A 20,955-nucleotide genomic window follows, 5' to 3' on the forward strand; every position below is an offset into this window, starting at 1 on the left:
ACCCATAGAGCAGAGCGGGCTGGGTTTGTGTGCACTCTGCATAAACTGTGCAAACATGGACCTGTCACCTGCCTGCTCTGCTCTGCTCAGCAGGGGATCAGTGGACAGCTCCCCTGCTGGGGAAAGCGGATGTGCCCCAAGTGAAGGGGGCCTTAAATGAAACCTGCTATTGGAGAAACAAGGAGGCTGTCATTGCTGAGCTCTCATTTTAAAAATACTAGCTGTCTTTCTTTTGTGTTCACTCTCTGCGATAAAATTCAGCATGTCTGTACAGCTCTGGGCTGTGTTGCAGTGTAAATGATACTCACAGAAAACAATTGTTTAATGTGTGTTCTTGCGGCGACAGGCGTTTAAAATAACAATAAAACACCTCTCACATCCCTATGGGGTTGATTTACTAAAGGGATATGCACTCTGCACTACAAGTGCACTGCAAGTGCAGTCGCTGTAGATTGCTGTAGATCTGAGGGGAAGCTCTGAAATTATGGGAAGCTCTGCTGTCTTTATCATCCAATCATGTGCAAGCAAAAATGCGTTTTTTTATTTTCCTTGCATATCCCCCACAGATCTACAGCGACTGCACTTGAAAGTATACTTTCAGTGCACTTGTAGTGCAAAGTGGATTTTCCTTTTGTAAATAACCCCCTATGTGTGAATTTGTCCTCAGAACTACTTACCTGGAACAAGCATGCAGATATAGACTTCTCTGATCTGCATACTTTCTCTGACTCAGTGACACACAGTATTAAAGCGGGATTCCGGCCAGGATAATTTTTTTTTTAAAGTCAGCAGCTACAAACACTGTAGCTGCTGACTTTAAATAAGTAGACTTACCTGTCCTGGGTGCCCGCGATGTCGGCCGCCCGAGGCCGACCCGTCCCTCGGCTCTCGGGTCCCGATACCGCCATCCTAAGTAAGGGAAACAGGCAGTGGAGCCTTGCGGCTTCACTGCCAGTTTCCTACTGCACACGCGCGAGCAGCGTGGCGCTTTGTGAATGCGATGTGATGCGTTGTGGGACACACACAGTTCCCATAACACACCGCGCCCCATTCCCCAGAAGACAACGCGGGGAGCAGAAGACTGAAGATCACCGCGGTGTAGGAAGAGGCAGATTAGGAAGACTAACTAGCAACAGCCATTTCACGTGAGTTAAAATTTTTTGTTTTTTTTCCTCCATTTTTTTAGGTATTTTTTTATGCATTTTTTTTTTTTTTTAGGGTGGACCTCCACTTTAAATCTAGGTGGGTCATCATGGCAGCCTGCCAGTTAGCATTTTTCAGATGGCGGCCTGATATTTGAGGGCAGGTTTACTTTAAAATTGTTGTGAATATTTTTCAGCATGTTATGTCATCTCTGAAAGCAAACTAGGGGAAGTTAATGAAATGTGAGAGATTTTTATATTTTGTAGCTAATTTTTTCACAGTGCTCAGACCAGTCAATTTCCTCGTTAAAAATGAATGGTCAGCTTTAGGCTATATAGCAACGGTATTCCTGATGTTTTTTTTATACATTTTTCAATGTAGTTTACATTAGCATCGTTGGGTATGTTTATCTCTAGGCTCTTTTAGAATATAATAAATCTACTTTCACATAGCTGGTACTCCTAATTGTAAAGCAAGATCAACATATAAAATAAATAATGTAAAATATTTTTGTGATATATGATAGACACCCAAATATACATCTTATGCGTAAATGACATTTTTTCAGTAACTCTAGAAGCAAGCCTTCCACTACACTAACTGAAGGAAAGTAGGTGAAAGTTCAGCAGTAGTTTGATGCAGATTAAATTTCTCTGACGAAAATGCTTTGGGTGGAGAGAAGACGCTGCTATTACCTGCTACTATATAATTAGTTTTGACTGAAGCTGTTTAACCACTTACAGATCACCCGTCGTCGTTCTAGTCAAGGGGAATTTTTTTATTGGAAAAAAAAGACATTTATTTATTTATTTATTTATTTATTTTTATTACTGTCCCCTGTCAACTCCAAGTAAAAATCCTTCCTTGCATTGGGAATACCCTACATTGCAAGTGTTAAAACGCTTGTTTAGGTCTAAGGTCTTTCACACGGCCGTAATTTTTTTTTACTGATGTTACTACACGTGTTTTCTAGGAGAAAAATTCCTGTGTAACGATCAGTAAAATACTTGTGTACAGATGCATTTAAGCGTATGCGTACATAACTGTGAATGGGGCGCACCTGTAGAATGTACACAAGAAAAAACGTGACATTTATTAAAAGAAAAAGTTACAACTGAAATTGTAAATGACATTTCCCATTTGTAAACAAAGCAGCCAGGGGTTCTCTTCATCTAAACTAAACCCATATCCTAGATGAGAGACCCCACAATTAAAAAAGCATACTAGAGTGGGGTTCCCTCTAAAAATTCATACTAGATTGTTATCCATGTTAAGGGTCTATAAGGGTCTAATATACTATAGATAGTAAAGGGAACTCCATAAAAAAAAACACAAAATAAAAAGTGTGGGGTCTCCCCAAATTCCATGCTAGAACCTTCTGGTCTGGTATGATTTTAAAGTGGAACCCCATGCAAAAAAAAGCATGTGGTCCCCCAAAATTCACAGTGGATTCTTATCAGAGAATGCAGTCTGGCTGTTCAGGAAAGTGTGTACCCCTCAAACAAATTAAGGCCACAAGCCCTCAAGGAGGGTACCTTGCTGGGGTCAAATCACATTGTCCAGCAATGTAGATCCATCATCAATCACCAACCCGCCAAGACGATCTACTCTTAAAGGGCTCCTTGTCGCAGTTGACATCCCCTAGCTTTCAGGTGAATGAACACAAAGAGGCAAGAAGCTGTCTGACAGCATTGCCCATAATTGGTTCATGAGCATATGTAGTCACTGACCACACCAGGGATATCTGCAAGCTTGTTTACAAGCCAGAAAGCAGTGGAATAGTGGCTGCTAGAATACCGGCAGCTGCCTGCATCTTAGCAACCAACGAGGCTGTGCAGCCACTAGCTTTTCAGCAACCAATGACGCTAGCAGCCTGCACAGCAGTAAGTTCTCATTGGTGGTAATATTACTGCCAATAAATTAAAGAGTTCTTGCTGCTTGCAGCAGGAGGTTCACTTGGGTGAACAAGCTAAAATGTTTAGCCAGTCCACAAGCAAAGAACAGACAGAGTTTCAAACCCTACACTGCCGCAAACCTGAACACCATCCCTAGGATCTGTGGGTTACAGAAGAGAACTGGAAAGGCTAATACATTTTTTTGTGATTTAATTTCAGTGCACAAAACATAACAAGGCAGGCAAGATAACCTGTACTGGCAGAAATTGTACTTAGACTAAAAAAGAAAACTAATACAGTTAGCCACCACATCTAAAGACCTGTAAGCTGTGATTTGTTATATTTTTATTTTTTGGGTTTAAATATACTGTAATAAAAAAAGGTGAACCCGTGTTCACTTCAATCATCCATTCATTTGCTAGCAAAAATCCTGTTTTCTATATTTCCCTTGCACATAATTGGGTTTTCCACTTTGTAAAAAGAACAGTTTCTACTCCTTTAGTAAATCAATGCCAATGTATTTAAATGGAATGAAATCACACAGGTTTAGATTAGTATTAGATACTTATGAACTAGATAATATTAAATACAGTACTAATGTATTCAAAATAATGGGACTCCTGATGTGTGTTGTCTCAGAATATATGTGTTCAGGGTAATATTTAGCTACTAATAACATGGTCATAAATCACTATCTCAAATGAGGACTCCAATGTCCAAGCTAGTTCCCGTACCTATAAATTGAGTTATTAACACTGGATGAGTTTGGCCACCTGTTTCCTGTTTCTGCTTCAATGTCTAGTGCTTTTCTTTTTTAAGCCACATTACATTTACATCAGCTTCCATAGACCACAGCATAGCTTCTGAACACTCTGCACTATAAACAGCTGTATTGGGAACTTTCAAGAAATTAACTTCATTAAGATATTAACTTCATTAAATGAGGCTTCAAGGAAAACTAAGGGACACAGTTCTGAGGTTTTCGCAGGACACAGAGCTATGGTTACATTTTTTACTTGTAGTTCTATCTAAATATAGTCTCAGCCAATGAGGAGAGAGAGACCCGGGACAGCCAAGGCTCCCATGCACATCGCTGGATCAAGAGGGGGTTCATTGAGTATTAGGGGACTGTGGGGGGAGCAGGACACAAAAGGATTTTTACCTTCATGCATAGAATGCGTGAAGGTAAAAAACTGTTTAAAACCTAGTGGTTGTAAAGACTGAACGTTTTTTACCTTCATGCATGAAGGTAAAAAACCTTCTGTGTGCTGCTCCCCCCAATACTCAATTAAATACTTAACCGAGCCCCCTCTTGATCCAACCCCCTCTTGATCTGGTTTCTTATTTCTGGGACCTAGGCAAATGATATCATATTTCCCAGGAGTCTTCAGAAGGGGAGGAGGGGCTTTCTCGGCTAAGCTCTCCTTCCTGCCGGCATGCATGAGCTAAGGGCTGATGGATTCCAGGAATAAAATGTTACATGAATCATATGCCCTTACTCAAGGCGGCCACGACCAGAAATGCAAGAGGGTGTTTTTCAAAGCGATTTCTCTCCAAAATAAAGCATGGAAATCTGTATGGATGGGGGAGTTTGCTTTAACCACTAAGCCACCGCCCACCGTCATATGACGGCTGGACGAGGCTTCTGTTATTCTGGGAGGACGTCATATGACGTCCTCGCCTTCCCGAGCGCACCGGGTCCCGAGTGACACGGCGGGCGCGCGCGCGCGCCCGCCGTGTCACTCGGGACCCGGTGCGCGTGCCCAGCGGCCGCGATGTCCGCCGGGCACCCGCGATTGCCGGGTAACACAGCAGGAGCGTGGATCTATGCATGTAAACACAGATCCACGTCCTGTCAGAGAGGAGAGGAGACCGATGGCGTGTCCCTTGTACATAGGGACAGCGATCGGTCACCTCCCCCAGTCAGTCCCCTCCCCCCACAGTTAGAATCACCTCCTTAGGTAATACATTAACCCCTCGAGCGCCCCCTAGTGTTAACCCCTTCCCTGCCAGTCACATTTACACAGTAATCAATGCAATTTTATAGCATTGATCGCTGTATAAATGTGAATGGTCCCAAAAATGTGTCAAAAGTGTCCGATGTGTCCGCCGCAATATCGCAGTCACAATAAAAATTGCAGATCGCCGCCATTACTAGTAAAAAATAAATAAATAATAAAAATGCTATAAATCTATCCCGTATTTTGTATACGCTATAACTTTTGCGCAAACCAATCAGTATATACGCTTATCGCAATTTTTTTTTACCAAAAATATGTAGAAGAATACGTATCGGCCTAAACTGAGGAAAAAATTTGTTAAAAAAAAAAAAAAAATTGGATATTTATTATAGCAAAAAGTAAAAAATATTGTGTTTTTTCAAAATTGTCCCTCTTCTTTTGTTTATAGCGCAAGAAACAAAAACCGCAGAGGTGATCAAATACCACCAAAAGAAAGCTCTATTTGTGGGAAAAAAATGATAAAAATTTAATTAAGGTGCAGTGTAACACGACCGTGCAATTGTCATTCAAAGTGCGACAGCGCTGAAAACTGAAAAATGGCTTGGGCAGGAAGGGGGTGTAAGTGCCCTGTATTGAGGTGGTTAAATATCAACAATGTATTAAACAGAGTCTTTTTTTTGGTGGTGCCCAGATGCAGCGTAGTTCTGCTTTACGCCAAATGCAGAGCATTGCATCTAATGTGTGTATGCTCTGGAAGTCACATAGGCTGGGACCCACATTTTTTTCTTTCTTTATTTTATTATCTGATCACATGTAATAAATATCAAAAGAATCCTTTTATTACATAAAAATACGAGGGGCCACTGGAACATGTCATTGAAATCCACACTGCAATTGCCTGTAAAAATGAATGTTTAAAATTGGACATCCCATGTGACTGGCAATATAAACAGATTCATTATTAGTGACATTAGGGCGAAAGTTACGAATAAATTACAAATACATTTTAAAATGATGAAAATTTTCTCCACTTGTTTTCATTTCCAGAATATTCTAATTTAATTCTATATGATTTTTACCGCTGTGCTGTTTTGTTAATGGACTATTTTAACACAAGCCCGAGGCAGCATAGATACTGTAGGCATGATTTTGCATGAGAAAATCAGCTCCAAAAATAATTCAATTTCTTTTATTATATGCATGATTTATTAGTTGCATTTATAATTACTCATTTTTTTGTCCCGATGCCGATTAAAACAGAAGACTATTCCGAATAACCTGTCACTTAGGAATGTACCTGTCTAACATATATGTTTATAAAAATGTCTAGAGGCCTTTTTCAATTTTTCGTAATAACTGCCTAAAAGTAACTGACAATGCTGAGCCAGACTGACAGGTAAAACACGTTTGTTCAGAGGACATAGGAATATTTATGACAGGGGACGATAGGTCATTTCAAAGCTACCGACTTATCTTCGTTATACATCTCCAAATTGTATCTGTCTTTTAATCTATCTGTCTCGATTGATATGCTACAGAAGTGGAGAATGTTCACTTAGTTTAATGAATAAAGCGAAGCTGTATTCTCTTCACTCATCCAATCACATGCAACTCAAATTTGATTCAAATTTAAAGTTAATACAGCCTATATCTATATTCATTAAATCGAAATGTCTGTTACATTTGACAAGAAATCAATATCTCGCTCCGAGGACGAGGCATTGCAACTCTGCGTTTCTATCAAAACATTTTGAACGTTTTGTGACAACCGGATTATATTTATAGCACAGCACATGAAAGGTAATACTGCCATAACCAGCCAACAGCTGCCTTAAATCTTCACAGAGCAAAAACTACAGCTAAGAACATTATCCAGGTTTATTCAGGAACTACGCAGTAGTAGTTCAGTACAGTAGGAAAACTACCGATGTAACAGCAGAGGGCGCCACAGTATGTAAGCCATATGCATTCCATTGCTGAGTTTCACCTATCATTTAAGTCATTTATGTGACAACTTTTATTTGTAACCCAAATGCAGCCTAAAGCAAATGAAGTACAAAAACATTTTCCATATATATATATATATATATATATATATATATATATATATATATATATATATAATATATATTACATATTTAATTTTTTTTTTATATCTGTATTTTTAAAAATCTTTTAAGGCACTTACTGGGAACAAAACGATTGGCACTGTCAAGGTCACTGCCACCAGCACTGCTAAGCGGACGCAGAGAAGAAGGGTATCAAATCTATATACTTTTGTGTAGGTGTGAAGTAATTCGTCTTGAACTTCTCCTGCAAGGAAAGGAAAAATGTAAACAAAAATGCATAATTTCTGCTGTTTGCTTGTTTTTACATTGCCAGCATATTATGCAGCGCTGAGTATACCAAATTGTGGAATTGCACACAAAATATCTTTATACTGGAAGAGACTTTGCAGTTTATATGTGTAATATACACACATAAATGAACAGAAGAAGTCACAGCAGTGACAACGTCACCAACAAATCCTTTTCAAATTACTGTCACGGGTGCAGAAAGCTCTGTTATTACTTTGACTTCCTCTATAAAAATAATAATATCAGCAATTTGTCTTTACAAGTAGATGCCCTTTTGTGTCAATGTTCATCATCTATACCGGGGGTCAGCAACCCATCGATCGTGATCTATCAGTAGATCATTCCCAGGTGACTCGTAGATTGTTGTCTGGGCTTGCTAACCCGGCATGCCAGAGCATCAAACAGAATGCAATGCAGCGTGCAGAGGGACTACTTGTAAAGTTGGAGCTGTAGTAGGAAGCAAGAGCTGCATAAGCCGATGCCTCCTCTGTAATGTCGGCTCCTGTCCTATGCCGAGTAGCAACTGCACTCTACCTCTTATCCTGGCTAGCGGTCTCCAGAATGGTGCCAGCAGCAGGAAAGAAGAGATCTTCAGCATAGTGTTTCCCTGCAGCTTTCCTGCAGGTTTCCTGTGCTTAGCCACTTCTATTATATCCTGCGGGTTTGGTATCCTTTCTGAATGTAGGAGTTTTGGTGTGCTTTAAGATATAATAGAAATCTTTGACAAAGCGCAGCTAAGCCAGGGTGCAGGCATACTGCAGCACATCAGTGTGAAAATAGCCTTAGAGGGGGCTCAGAATAGTAAGGGTTTATTTACATTTGCAGTTTGGGGGTTGGTAAAACCCCATAGTTAAGACGTTAAGATGCAATATGTTACCTCCTCACCACCTGATTTAAACCCATGATTGTTGTATTATGGCAATTAGAGGTTTAAATCAGGTGTGAGGAGGCGACACTGTACCCGGTGATCTTTGACTTCTCCCATGTTGTTCAGGTAGATCTCCACCTCTTCTTTAAGGTTGCCTACCCCTGCAGTATACTTGATAGTACATGTAGGAGACTGAATGTTTGAATGACACAACATCTATATCTATATATAGATATATCTATATATAGATATATATCCTGATTCTGCCCCTGCTGTAATAGTTCTGCTCCTTACTTGTGGTGCACAGCCAATAACAAAATGAGAACTTGAGCTTAACACCCTCTTGTCTTTATGTGTGACAGTAGCAATGACTATAACCTTATGCACTTGGTGAAAGGAAGTGAAAGGAGTTACTGACAATTACTCGGGAATTTAAAGTATATCTAAATCCAATAACAAAAATAGTAGTATATTGCAACCAGCTCTTAGATGTGGTGGCTGCATTATTTTTGTAATGCTTTTTTTCTTTTCTTTTTACCTTGTCAGTAACACACGTTCTTTTCTGGGGTAACAAAGCTGGCTCAAGTATACTGTATTTATGGAGGGACAGCAGCAATGTCATCCTAGCACAGTAAGTGTTTTAGTAATAAAAAAAACATCTCCCCCTCTTCTAATTAACATAACCTAGGGGGAAGTGGTTTGTAGGCTGTAGAGAGAGCTGGGATCAATATACCTGAAAGGAGTGCAGCACAGGCAGAGAGTACAGGAAGTTATACACTTACAAGATTTCTAGTAGAATCAATGGGTATATTTAGCAGACCAAAAGGAACCAAACGAGAAGTTCATTGCACTTTTGCAACTATGCTGTCTGTGGCTGTGATCAAAAATGATGTAGAGCACGTGTATGGTATTGGATGAGAGCAGACCTCAATGCATTATGACTACAACTGATAAGGGTAGGAAACAAATCCCCTGTTAATTTAATGCTTTTAATCGAGATGGAGTCTGATGACACAGCCCTTCCTGGGTGTGGGAAAGGAAGGGATGGCATGGAGGAACCAAAGGCCACTAGTAACCATAGGCGTGTGCACAGGGTGTGCCGGATGTGTCATGATTATGTAGCACCCTCTACCTTTAGGTAGGTGCTAGAATAGGATTTTCTGGGTTTAAAGCTTTCAGTGTAGGCAAATTTAGCCAGGCCTGTGCTTTAGGCTGGGCCTGGTTGTTTTGATTTGGGACTGGGAGTGTTTGGTGTTGTGGTGGGTGTGACCACCTGTGCTCTGATTCAGAGGCACCTCCCCTGCTTTCAGGAAGATTGTTATGGAACAGAGGTTGGACCTGGGGTTTGAGTGGCAGGCAGCTCATGTGAGGAGCTCTGACCAATTCCCATTCGGTGTTGGCAGGGGGCAGGCCTCCCATATAAGCTGAGGTCACATGCTGCCAGGGAGGAGTTCTGAAGATGCAAGAAAAGGAGAATGGAGTTGTAGGTAGCTGCCACAGGGCATCCCCATGTGGGGGGCGCGCCGAGTGCGAAGGAGGGATGCAGGAGCTGCTAGGATGTATTCCTGGATAAAGATCTTCACCGTGGAGTTGGTGTCAAGCTGCTGTGACCGGGGAACACAGGACTTGCACACAGGAGAAGATTGGTGAAGGAGAAGCAACAGTAGGACTGAGGAGAGTAGATCAACGTTCTGTGACTGGGGAACACAGAACTTGCCCTTTGGAGAAGGCCAGTGTGCAAGAAGCAAAAGGAGAATTGTTGAGAGTAGTGCAGAATGCTGTGGCCGAGGAACGCAGCATTTGCAGTTATGGACTGGCTGGGAACAGTAGTCCGCTTATTGCCATGTACTAGGCCGTCGGGGAGAGGTACCGAGTATCTCTGGCCTGGTTAAGCACTTTGGTAATACCTTCCAAGAGACTGTGTAGCTAATAAATTCACTGAGCCACCAGGGACAGGTATTGCATGCCTCTGGCTTACTGATTTGCCAAAGCCACACCATTCAGAGACTTTACTATAGTAACAAAGTACAGCCAGCAAGCAGGGGTTAACAGTTTTACAGTAGAGGATTTGTACAAGGAGTGATAATCTGCAGGAGTGAGTGCAGAGGAGGAGGAGCAATAGTCTGCAGGGGAAATAGACTGTGAATGTTAGAGGTGCATCATTTCAAGGCTAAAGCTGCTAATCAATGTCTTACTCATGTGATGACAATACGATAAGTGCTATGGGCATCCCATATCTTCCCTGACCCCAACCAAGTTGTATCCCGCAATAAACGCAAAAAAACTACGCAAATGACTGCTCATTGTCTCAGAGGTCATAGATGGGGGTCTGGCAGCAGGGTGATTTGGTGGGTGTTAGTAACTAGTGGTAACCAACCGCTACAATTATTTTGATGAAATAATTATATTTTTTCAAGACCAAATGTGGTAAATGAGTAGGTTGACCAATAAGCAATTATTTTCATTAATAAGGATAATCAGTCAGGGTGGAAAAACGAGTCAACCAAATCAATTTATTTCCTTGTTGATTGTTTTTATCTTGACGTGTTCACATCTATGATCCTTCTTTAACATAGACAACATGCTTTGATAAACAAGGTCCATGATGGGAAACTATGCGCCTTGAGAAACTCACAGCAATGCAGGTTAACGTGATAACTACCGTATTTATCATCGTATAACACGCGTCAGCGTATAACACGCACCCCAATTTAAGAGGGAAGTTTCAGGAAAATAATTTTTTTTTTTAAATAAACCACTTTGAAGCAAAATAATGGTCAATGAGAATCAATGCAGCCTGATTAGTGCCCATCTGCAGCCTCAATGCAGCCTAATCTGTGCCCACCTGCAGCTTCAGTGCAGCCTGTTCTGTGTCCATCTGTAGCCTGTTCTGTGCCCATCTGCAACCTGTTCTGTGCCCATCTGCAACCTGTTCTGTGCCCATCTGCAGCCTGTTCTGTCCCCATCTGCTGCCTGTTCTGTCCCCATCTGCAGCCTGTTCTGTGCCCATCTGCAGCCTGTTCTGTACCCATCTCCCCCATCAATGCAGCTCACCATTCATATGAAATCACTGAGCCGTCATCTGTTTCCTTGGCTCTCAGTCGGCAGTGACACACACAGTCCCGCCTCCGCCATCGGCATTGGACCAGCTCCTGTGATAGACAGAACACTGGTCCAATGTCGGTGTTGGAGGCGGGACTATGTGCCAAGTTAGACCCAAGTGAGAGCCGAGTGGAGAGCTGAGTGGAGAGGAGATGACGGGTCGGTGACTTTCGGCAACACTCGTCCCCCTCCTTCCCCTCCGAGGTACGCTGGGGCGAATAACATGCACCCGCGATTTTCCCTCTATTTTCAGGGAAAAAAAGGGCTCCCTGGATAGACCATTATCCCCACACTATGTTGACAAAACAATACTCACATTATAGGCGACTTGGGTTAGCTCATTCTTGATATCGCCCCCTCATTTTTCCATTTCTCCACTCATCCTCTTCTTCTATTTTCTCCCACTACCCCAACCCTTCTTACTTTCCACCTACATTTGCATATACCAGTATTTCCAACTGCACTTGCTGTTAACAAGTGAATGTGTTGAAAAGGGAAGGTAAATGACAGTGAATAAGTGTCATCATTCAATCTCATTTAGAATGCTTTGACCTCTCAATCCTTATAATTTCTGCTTTCACTTTCCTCTGTTTAATTTAATTTAAAAGTACAGCTGTTGTCTTAAACATTATACATGCAGAATTTTGGAGTTTAAATACCAAATACTAAATGCTCTCAGCATTTGGCCATATATTAGTAAATAGATATTAGAAAATAATTGTACTCACCATAAAATGTAAGATAACCAAAAAGTGCAGCAAAGAGATACATCACGAGCATTGCTGTTATTGAAAGATTGGAAACGGTCTGCATTTTTCTTCGGGATCGACTAGAAAAACACATTGAAAGCATGTCAGGCTATTATAAAAAAAGATATATTAAGTATGCACTGATAATTGCATTGAGAAAGTAGTAAAGGGTTCATGTACAAGATAATGGGAATTATTTACTAAAGAAGCAGAGGCTAAATAAATGTGATCAATATTCCATACTCTTATTGCCCAAATTATAAGCCAATATGAATAAAAATATGAAATGTCATGCAATAAATTCATATATCAAATGCAAACTGTGATGAATATCAGTTTATTCTAAAAAAAAAAGTCTAATTGGTGATAAAACTGTTCCAAAAAAATCAAATAAAGCTTTCAAAAGTCCCATGTCAGTTCACCATTCATCAATCAAAGTGCTGTGCCATAGTTGGAGAGTATCATTGCTGCATTGCATATCTTTCAGCTATTAGCCAATTAACAATGATAGCAAGAGAACTTGACCAAGGGAATCTCAGATCAGACAGAAAAGTACAGAGAACAGGACATTTTTGCTTGTTACCTTATAAAGCAGGGGTCCCCAACCCCAGGGCCGCAGACCGGTGCTGGTCCTTGGGCCGCTGGGAGCCAAGCTACGTGGGAAAGGTTGGCGGGCGGGCGTAGCAAGCTGGCACAACCTGCACTGCCACGCTCCGAGCACCAGCGGGCACCCGCACCCCTTCTCCCAGCAGCACTGCACTCTTCCCTCTCTATGGGAAGAAGGGGAAGGGGAGAGAGGAGAGCCTAGCTGGTGATGGGATCTCATTGCACTGGTGAGACCCAGGCTGCACCACCCCCCACCCCAAGCCAAGGTGACAGGTTGCCACCCCCCAATGTGAAAAGGTGCAACCCCCCTGAGGTGATAGGCGGCACCCCCTGTTTCCCTGTGACAGGCTGGAACCACTACACAAATAAACCACCAAATCCCCCCCGGTCCGTGCAATCTCCACACAAATAACCATGAAGTCGACCCACCCCCCCACCAGGTCTGTGGAGGGGTTGACTTCCAAAATGGCCGGTCCATAGTGCCCAGGATGTTGGGGACCACTGTTTTAAAGGGCAAGTTAACTTTACCATAAATAATTGTAAAACAGGCCTTTTCTCATTGACCACCTATAAACCTTAGACCTCATATGAAAATATTTTCATCAGGATACTGGCCAAAGATTATGGATGTAACCTGTGCCATCTGTGTTTTCTTCAAGCCATAAAACACGCGCCATCTGTAAAGTGCAATGGGCTGCATCCAAACACCCTGATTATGGTCCCTTATATTTTCTGACCAGTGCTGGCAAATGCTTATCATGGCAGAAAAAAAAAAGCAGCAACAGATAGTAAACAGTTTGGATGGCTGCATTTGAGGCTGTGTGTGGGGATATTAATCAGTGCATCTGTCTAAAACATAAATGTGCATGTACCTTTTGAGCTCACTGTAGATTGGTAACACCTCAGGATGGCACACAAAAGCAAAGGCCAAGATTGGAATAGCATAGGCTGTCTAAACGATATAAGAAGGAGAAGGAATTATTTGCTATGCTCAAAAAAGTACATTACACTATAATTGACATTGTTAAAGCCATTTTGAAAATTATTTGGACCTGTGCAGTTGAAAAAGGTTACTGTACATAAAACTGGTTAAAATTTGCAAATAGGGTTCACTGGGGCCTTAATAGCACTGCCTATAGACTGTCAGGGCTGGGCCCAGCCATTCCTTCTCTGAGCTGGGCGCTCAGCTGTCGGCTAATTGCCAGCTCCCATCTCTCTCCACAGTTACTCAGCTGTTGTTGATATCCTGCTCGTCAGTCCTGCCTACTTAAGACGTCCAGTCCAGAGGAGCTCTGCCTTCGCCTTGGTCAACATCACAAGAAACATCTCCTGCGTTCCTGTTTAAAGACTGGCTTTGCTGACATCCCTTCCAGCTCCAGGTCCTGCTTGCTGTTCAACTACTTTGATCCCTGACTTCTGGCTTGGCTGACTATCCGTTCCGGTTACTGAACTTTGGCTACCTTTTGACTACGTTTGTTCTTTTTACTTTTATTATTAAACAAGTGTGATTTAACTGTACTTCTGTCTCGGTCTGATTTCATGGTTTCTGACATAGACTTCATGAACATATAACCATAATACATATAACAGGGGTATATTACAAATAAGTACAGCAACCATACAGCCTTACCTGGGAGTTGAACACAAATAATTTGGGCTTGCATTTTTCATCTCTGTGGGCTTCGATTTCCACCACACTTCCGTGGGTATTGTCTTTGTGTTCACCAATCCCTGCTGTTTCCCCTTGATTGTAATCCATCATAAAGTTCACACCAGAATCGATAGTATAATTTTGTATCATAAGGGGATGCAAATGATAGGTATTATTGCTTGTCAAATTTCCTTGATGGGGGTCCAGCAAAGGTAATGGGCATGGTATTTGAGTTTTCTTGTAAATTACCTAGAATAGAAAACAATTTTTAGCATTTTTTATTACCAGTGTTATCAAGAGCTAGAATGTCTTATCTTAAACAATAGTGATCATAATTGTATTAGCAAAAATAATAGAGTTGCCATTACAGATGTGCACGGTTTCGTTTTGGACTAATTTGTTAAGTTCATCATTTTGTTTTGTCATATGCATTATGTTGGAATGATTTGTTTCTTGGAATTCCTTTTGTGTATTCAGATGCGTTTTGTATATTCGGATTTGTTTCCAATTTCCGTTGTTGCAAATAGATTCATGTTTCGGAAGATTGACTATATTCATTTTAATGGTTTCGTTTGTTATTTTAAAGGATTACTTATGCACTCTGTTTGGGTTGGATGGAGGTGGATCCATCACAATCTCCGAATCATAACATGCGAATGCAATGAAAATCATTTCTGATTCATTCGTTATGATATGATTCAGAGATTCTGATGGATCCACCTTCATCCAACCCAGACATAGTAAGTAGGAATCATCATCCTTTTTGCACTTTTACACCTTACTGTATTTTTCAATATATCTCCATTTCATATGTAGTGCATTAAGAAAAAAAAAAAAAAGAAAAATGTTAATGCAACATAAAAACAAAAAGGATCTGAATCAATTCGGATCATTCGTTATGTTGTTAGGTTATTTTGGATGCTTCAAACATTAACAAAAGGCTCAAACTATTGCATCATGTCATCTGAATGAAACAAATGAATTTGTTGTTTCATTATAATTTATTTTGGATTTGTTTAAATTAGTTACTATTGTGATTCAGAGATTCATATACAGTCGAATCTCCGAAAAACAAAAATGTAGTCTGAATTTTGATTTGTAACTAAACAAATCACACAGCCTAGTTCCCATGCAGTTTAATTAGAATGTGGACTTTATACCTAGTAATAATAAAATTGCTATGTTGAAACTAAACTACTGATGTACAGCTAAATCACAGATAAAACATATATAAGGGAGTTGTTTTACCTTCTAATACACAGGACAGCCAAGTGCATGATACCACCCACAGTAAAGGAATACAGTGGTGTCTTCTCTCCACCCTAGACTGCTGGTGTGTGCAGTTAAAGAGCAACAGCAGAGGTAAGCTCTTTACGCCCGATTTTTGCCACGACTTTGACGCAACTTAAAGCAATGCCTGTGTAATCTTGAGGTCTATGGTCCTCAAGTCGCATCAAAGTCAGACCAATGTAGTGCAGGGGCTACTTTGAAGTCACTGCAACTTGAACAGACATGAATGGTACTCATTGGAAATCATGGGGTATAACTTGTCATGCGACTTAGCAGTCCCAAGTTGCAGGACAAGTCGCACAAGTGTGAAAGAGGCCTTACTCTCAGCTCTTATCAACATGTTCTTTGTCAGCACATGTGCATGCAATACACATGATTGGCTCTTAGTGCTGACCTTCCCTCTCCCACTCTAAGTGCTTTTGTACAGTGGAATCGAAGAGGCTGTTGGCAAGTCAACATTTGGAAGTTATACTTTGTAAAAATGCAGAGTTGCAATCATTTGTCTTTTATAACTGCCTAGAGTTCAGCTTAAAATTTTTTTAAATTTAATGTACATGGTGCAGTTTAATTAAAAAATGGTTCCTTACCACACTGACGAAAAACACCATACAAGACAGAGAAAATCCACTTGTGTATCCAAGGTAACCTGTTCAATTTATAACATACAAATTAATTTATTAGTTATGTACAGTGTAAATCTGGACAAGTCTGTTATTAACTCTTAATTATCAGCAGATATTTGATCATAAGAAAAAGATTATGTACTTACCTAAATTCTTCAGCATAGACAGTGGAAGAATTACCCCAATGGATACAAAGATCACCAGATAGTTCCCATTCAGATACCATTCTCTAAATATATAGATGCACTCGAATTAGAACTAGTGTAAGCGGGTATAGAAATAGGATAAATAGTCATAAAAATGTATACACATACCCTGAATTCTCCTCCAATCTCATGAAAGTTTTAATTACTTCAGGAAGTTCATATTTCACAATAAACAAGTAGCTTGACATAGCTGGAAAAAAAAACATTAAATAACAGCAAAAGGGTAATTAGATGACCTTCTGATATAACTGTTTGTATTTTATACTTTAACACATAAGGACTGTTATCCTGTTACAGAAAGAACATTAAGTTTTTCATGTAGCTATGCTATTTTTTGCAGAATATACAAACATTTTCTTAAGTTAATATATATATATATATATATATATATATATATATATATATATATATATATATATATATATATATATATACAGAGGCATAGCTTGAAGCTTGTGGGCCCTGATGCAAAAGTTGACCTGGGCCCCCCCCCACTACTTCCAATGTGTGTGCAGATACGTACACCGCACGCCAAGATACTCAAACTGGCTTAAGAGTTTTGAGTTCCCAGAGTTCCTCTTTACATCAAAGGCCGGGGATTAACACTGGAGAAGCAGAGGACAGGGATTACCACTGGAGAAGCAAAGGACAGGGATTACCACTGGAGAAGCAGAGGACAGGGATTACCGCTGGAGAAGCAGAGGACAGGGATTACTGCTGGAGAAGCAGAGGACAGAGATTACCATTGGAGAAGCAGAGGACAGGGACCCCTGGCAGGCCACTTGGCAGAGCTCCTTTCCCATCCCAGCACTGTTCCTTACACAGTCTTCACAGGGTGTATCTGATATTTATGTTGCCCTTCTGACCCATGAAATTCTCTGGTTGGAACGGAAGTGTAGTTGCAGTAGGCAGATACACCCTGTGCAGATCATGGCTAACTGGCTGTGTTGTAAAGGAATGTGATTTCAGCCCTGCGGAGGAGGAACAGTATAGAGTGCTGTAATTGGAAAGGAGCTCAGCAGCTGGGCATAGCATGCAGGGTCGAGGGGGTGGTCTGGGGGGGCAACTTAGATCTGGGAGGGCAAAGCCATGTGACACAAAATCTGGAGCCTGTAGCCCTTCAGGGGCCCCCCGAGGAGGTGTTAAGGGATTTGTTTTAGCAATTTCTGAAGGTTTCTCTGTCAGTGTTGGGAAGGACACCTCCCAGAGGTGTGTGTCTTTTCCCCAGTTGTCAGTAAAGTAGGGTAAGTAGACATCCCTGGGTGGGAGTACAGAGAATCCCAGCTGGTGACTAAGAGACACTGAGCAGTGTCATACCTCACTAGTGACATCAGTCCCATCGTGGCTATAGGACGGCACTCTCCTCCTGTTGCCTCGCTAAGCTCAGTTACCATTCCATGTTACCAGCACACAGCACACACACTTCCCCATCCTGGGCTGTTCTCACCTCATGATCCTCTCCATTCAGGAAATGGCTCACAGCTTCTCCCCAGCCAATGGGAACAGAGGGGTGTGGACTGTGGAAGGCAAAGTAGAAGCCCAGTACTGGAGCGTGGTTGTGGGGCCCGAGGGCAGATCGGAGTTGGATTTTGTAGAGGATATGATAATATGACGGGGAGGCTGCAGGGGCCCCCTGGAGCTAGGGGTGGGGTTGCGATTGTGACCCCTGCAACCCCTTATGCTACGCCCATGTATATATATATATATATATATATACACAGTATATAGTATGTAAATCCAAAAAGGTATAGAGCAGTGATAATTTTAGCAGCAATTTAGTCTTAGTCTTAGCCTTAGGACTATAATGGCATTTTAGTTTTGGTCCCATTTTAGTCTTCTGCAATTGTTTTAGTTTTAGTCGTATTTAGTCGACAAAATCTCCAGTACATTTTAGTCGACTAAAATGTCCTTCATTTTAGTCGACTAAAATTTCCAGTACATTTTAGTCGACTAAAACTAATTTAGTCGTCTAAAATCTAATGAGAGTAATTAAATTATAATGCATTAGTTAACATTTCTATACAATTTCCAAACTCATTATATACTGCTGGAGTGAAAAATCTAATATGTTATTATTTATGGTATTGAGGAATGAACATGTAGTACAGACCAGTGTTAATTTTGAAGTCAAATATCAATTTAGTTTTAGTCTTAGTCTTTTGACTAAAATGCCATTTTAGTTTTAGTCCCATTTTAGTCTTTTTACTAAAATGCCATTTTAGTTTTAGTCATATTTTAGTCATCTTAATTGTTTTAATTTTAGTCGTATTTTAGTCGACTAAAATAGTATTCATTTAGTCGACTAAAATGTTTTAGTCATTTTAGTCGACAAAATTAACACTGGTATAGAGGGAATCACAGGTCTTTCAGCAGAGGTAAATCAGAACAACAGCATTTTTATTGTTGATGTTTTATTGTTTCAGTCCATCTTTCTCAAGACCGCAGGAGAGAGCCATACAGTGAAGGATCCTCTCTATTCCTGTTGGCCAATTGTTTCCAGTGATCAAAGCCTAACATTAGCTAAAGCACCTTCCCATATCATGAGTTATAGGAAGAGAAAAAGCTTGAAAGATCTCCTGATAAATATGGAGCTACCACCTATGACTAAAACACCCACCTGACTCACTCCTGGCAAACTCGACTGTTACCGTAGTCCAGGATGTACCACATGTCACTGTCTTGAATAAAATGGACTGAGCTTTATCGAGACGTTGTTGTTGTTTTGATTTATCTCCACTACCAGACCTGTGAGCGCCTCCATAATTGCTTTGGATTTATTTGGATTTCTTTGTGGGTGAGCAGCTGGGCATTTACCTCACACATAAGGGTTGATTTTCTAAAGGCAATAGTACTGTCTATTTAATCATTCATCTATATAAACATAAGACTCTTGAACTTCAAATACCTATTTGGCCATTAGTCATTCGCTCCTATGATTTTTCACCCAAAGTGCTTTACAAATCCGTTGCACTCTGCAAGAGCAGTTGCTCCAGAGCTTAGTAAAGGAGCAGAAGCTCTGCTGACTTCCATAATCCAATCATGTGCAAACAAAAATAATATTTTTTAAATTTTCCTTGCATGTGATTGGGTATTCTTTGCATTGTGAAGCTTTTCTTAATTTACTAAGCTCTGGAGCAACTGCACTTGCAAAGTGCACAGTTTAGTAAACCAACCCCATAGAGTGTGATGGCTACCCTTGCGTCTATATATATTATAGTTAGTTAAAGTGGTTCTAAAGCCTTAAGGTATTTTACCTTAATGCATTCCATGCATTAAGGTAAAAAACCTTCTCTGCTGCAGCTGCCCCCAGACCTCCCCTTTTCCTTACCTAAGCCGATCCGATCCAGGGATGTGATCAAGCTCAATGGCTTCCATTGCTGTCTCTTTCCTGATTGGATAGATTGATAGCAGCCCTGCTGCTGTCAATTAAATCTTATGACACAGGAGCAGGGGGCGGGGCCAAGTCTGTGTCAATGGACATAGCAGCAGGACTTGGCAGCGAGCACACAGGGTGCCCCCAAGGAAAGCAGCTTTCCCTGGGGGCACCTGATGAAGAGAAGGTGCCTGGCGGGCCAGTGGGGGAACACAGAAAGAGATTGAGGCTGTTCTGTGAAAAATCATTGCACAGAGCAGGTAAGTATAACATGTTTGTTATTTTTATGAAAAAAAACCCGAAGCCTTAGAATTACTTTAATATAATGACATATTTGTAAGCAAGTCCTTTATCCAATCCTTCCTAGCCCTGTTGCACAGAAGGCATTCTTTCAATATCCTACACTGATAATAGTTACCAAGATTGAAACAGCTGTATATAAGTTGAATAAATAGTTCTAAATTTAGACTGTATCTGTGCTGTGAGTCAGTGGTTTTGGATTAATAATTGGCCACAAGGGCATAAAGGAATTTTTTGTCTTTCTTGAACCAAAATAGGAAGTGATCTTATTTTTGGTACTTTTGATGGAAGCAATTATATAGTGTGTGTGTATTTAAATATGTTTTTTAGGTTTACAGAATTTACTTTCTAGACAGAAAAAAAAAAGAAAGAAAGAAATCTCATAACTGCTAACATTGAAATTAGTCCCTGAGGATTAAAGGCATTAAAGACATTTTTTAAACACAACTTTCTGACTAAAAACTAATTTCAATAAGACAGAATGCAGAACTCTGAGAATTGTCTTTACGATATAATTAATTGAATATATTCATGCTAAGCTTTCCTAAATGTCAGAGAATGCTGGATATTCATACAATTCCCATGAGGTCATACTGTTAAAGACACAAAGTTTACCACATAAGGAATAGTCAGCTATGTTTACTTTAAAACAGACTGTGGAGAAAAGAAAAAAATAATCTAGTTTTGTATATCCTATCCCTCAATTTGTCATCCAATATTCACGAAAAGAGGCAGAATGAATTCTAACTGTAAAGCAAAAAGGTGTGCAAAGTCTTAGTTTGTTTTCTTTAAAAATCAGCTACAGCCTGAGTAGAAAAGCTTGTGTCCTGC

General features: G+C 40.5%; 1 protein-coding gene across 2 annotated transcripts in view; it reads right to left on the reverse strand.

The window, feature by feature from the left end:
• SLC38A4 (solute carrier family 38 member 4) overlaps window positions 1-20,955 on the reverse strand; it is a 142,463-nt gene that overhangs the window by 20,969 nt on the left and 100,539 nt on the right. For both annotated transcript variants that reach the window (XM_073619966.1, XM_073619965.1), the window contains exons 7-13: window positions 16,560-16,641; window positions 16,392-16,474; window positions 16,210-16,268; window positions 14,312-14,581; window positions 13,554-13,633; window positions 12,055-12,155; window positions 7,188-7,312 (exon numbers count right to left, since the gene is read on the reverse strand). In XM_073619966.1, coding sequence (XP_073476067.1) covers window positions 7,188-7,312; window positions 12,055-12,155; window positions 13,554-13,633; window positions 14,312-14,581; window positions 16,210-16,268; window positions 16,392-16,474; window positions 16,560-16,641 — 800 coding nt within the window. The remainder of the gene's footprint in view (window positions 1-7,187; window positions 7,313-12,054; window positions 12,156-13,553; window positions 13,634-14,311; window positions 14,582-16,209; window positions 16,269-16,391; window positions 16,475-16,559; window positions 16,642-20,955) is intronic.

The sequence above is a fragment of the Aquarana catesbeiana genome, linkage group LG03 (assembly GCF_042186555.1).
Source record: "Aquarana catesbeiana isolate 2022-GZ linkage group LG03, ASM4218655v1, whole genome shotgun sequence".
In the NCBI taxonomy this organism is placed as follows: domain Eukaryota; kingdom Metazoa; phylum Chordata; class Amphibia; order Anura; family Ranidae; genus Aquarana; species Aquarana catesbeiana.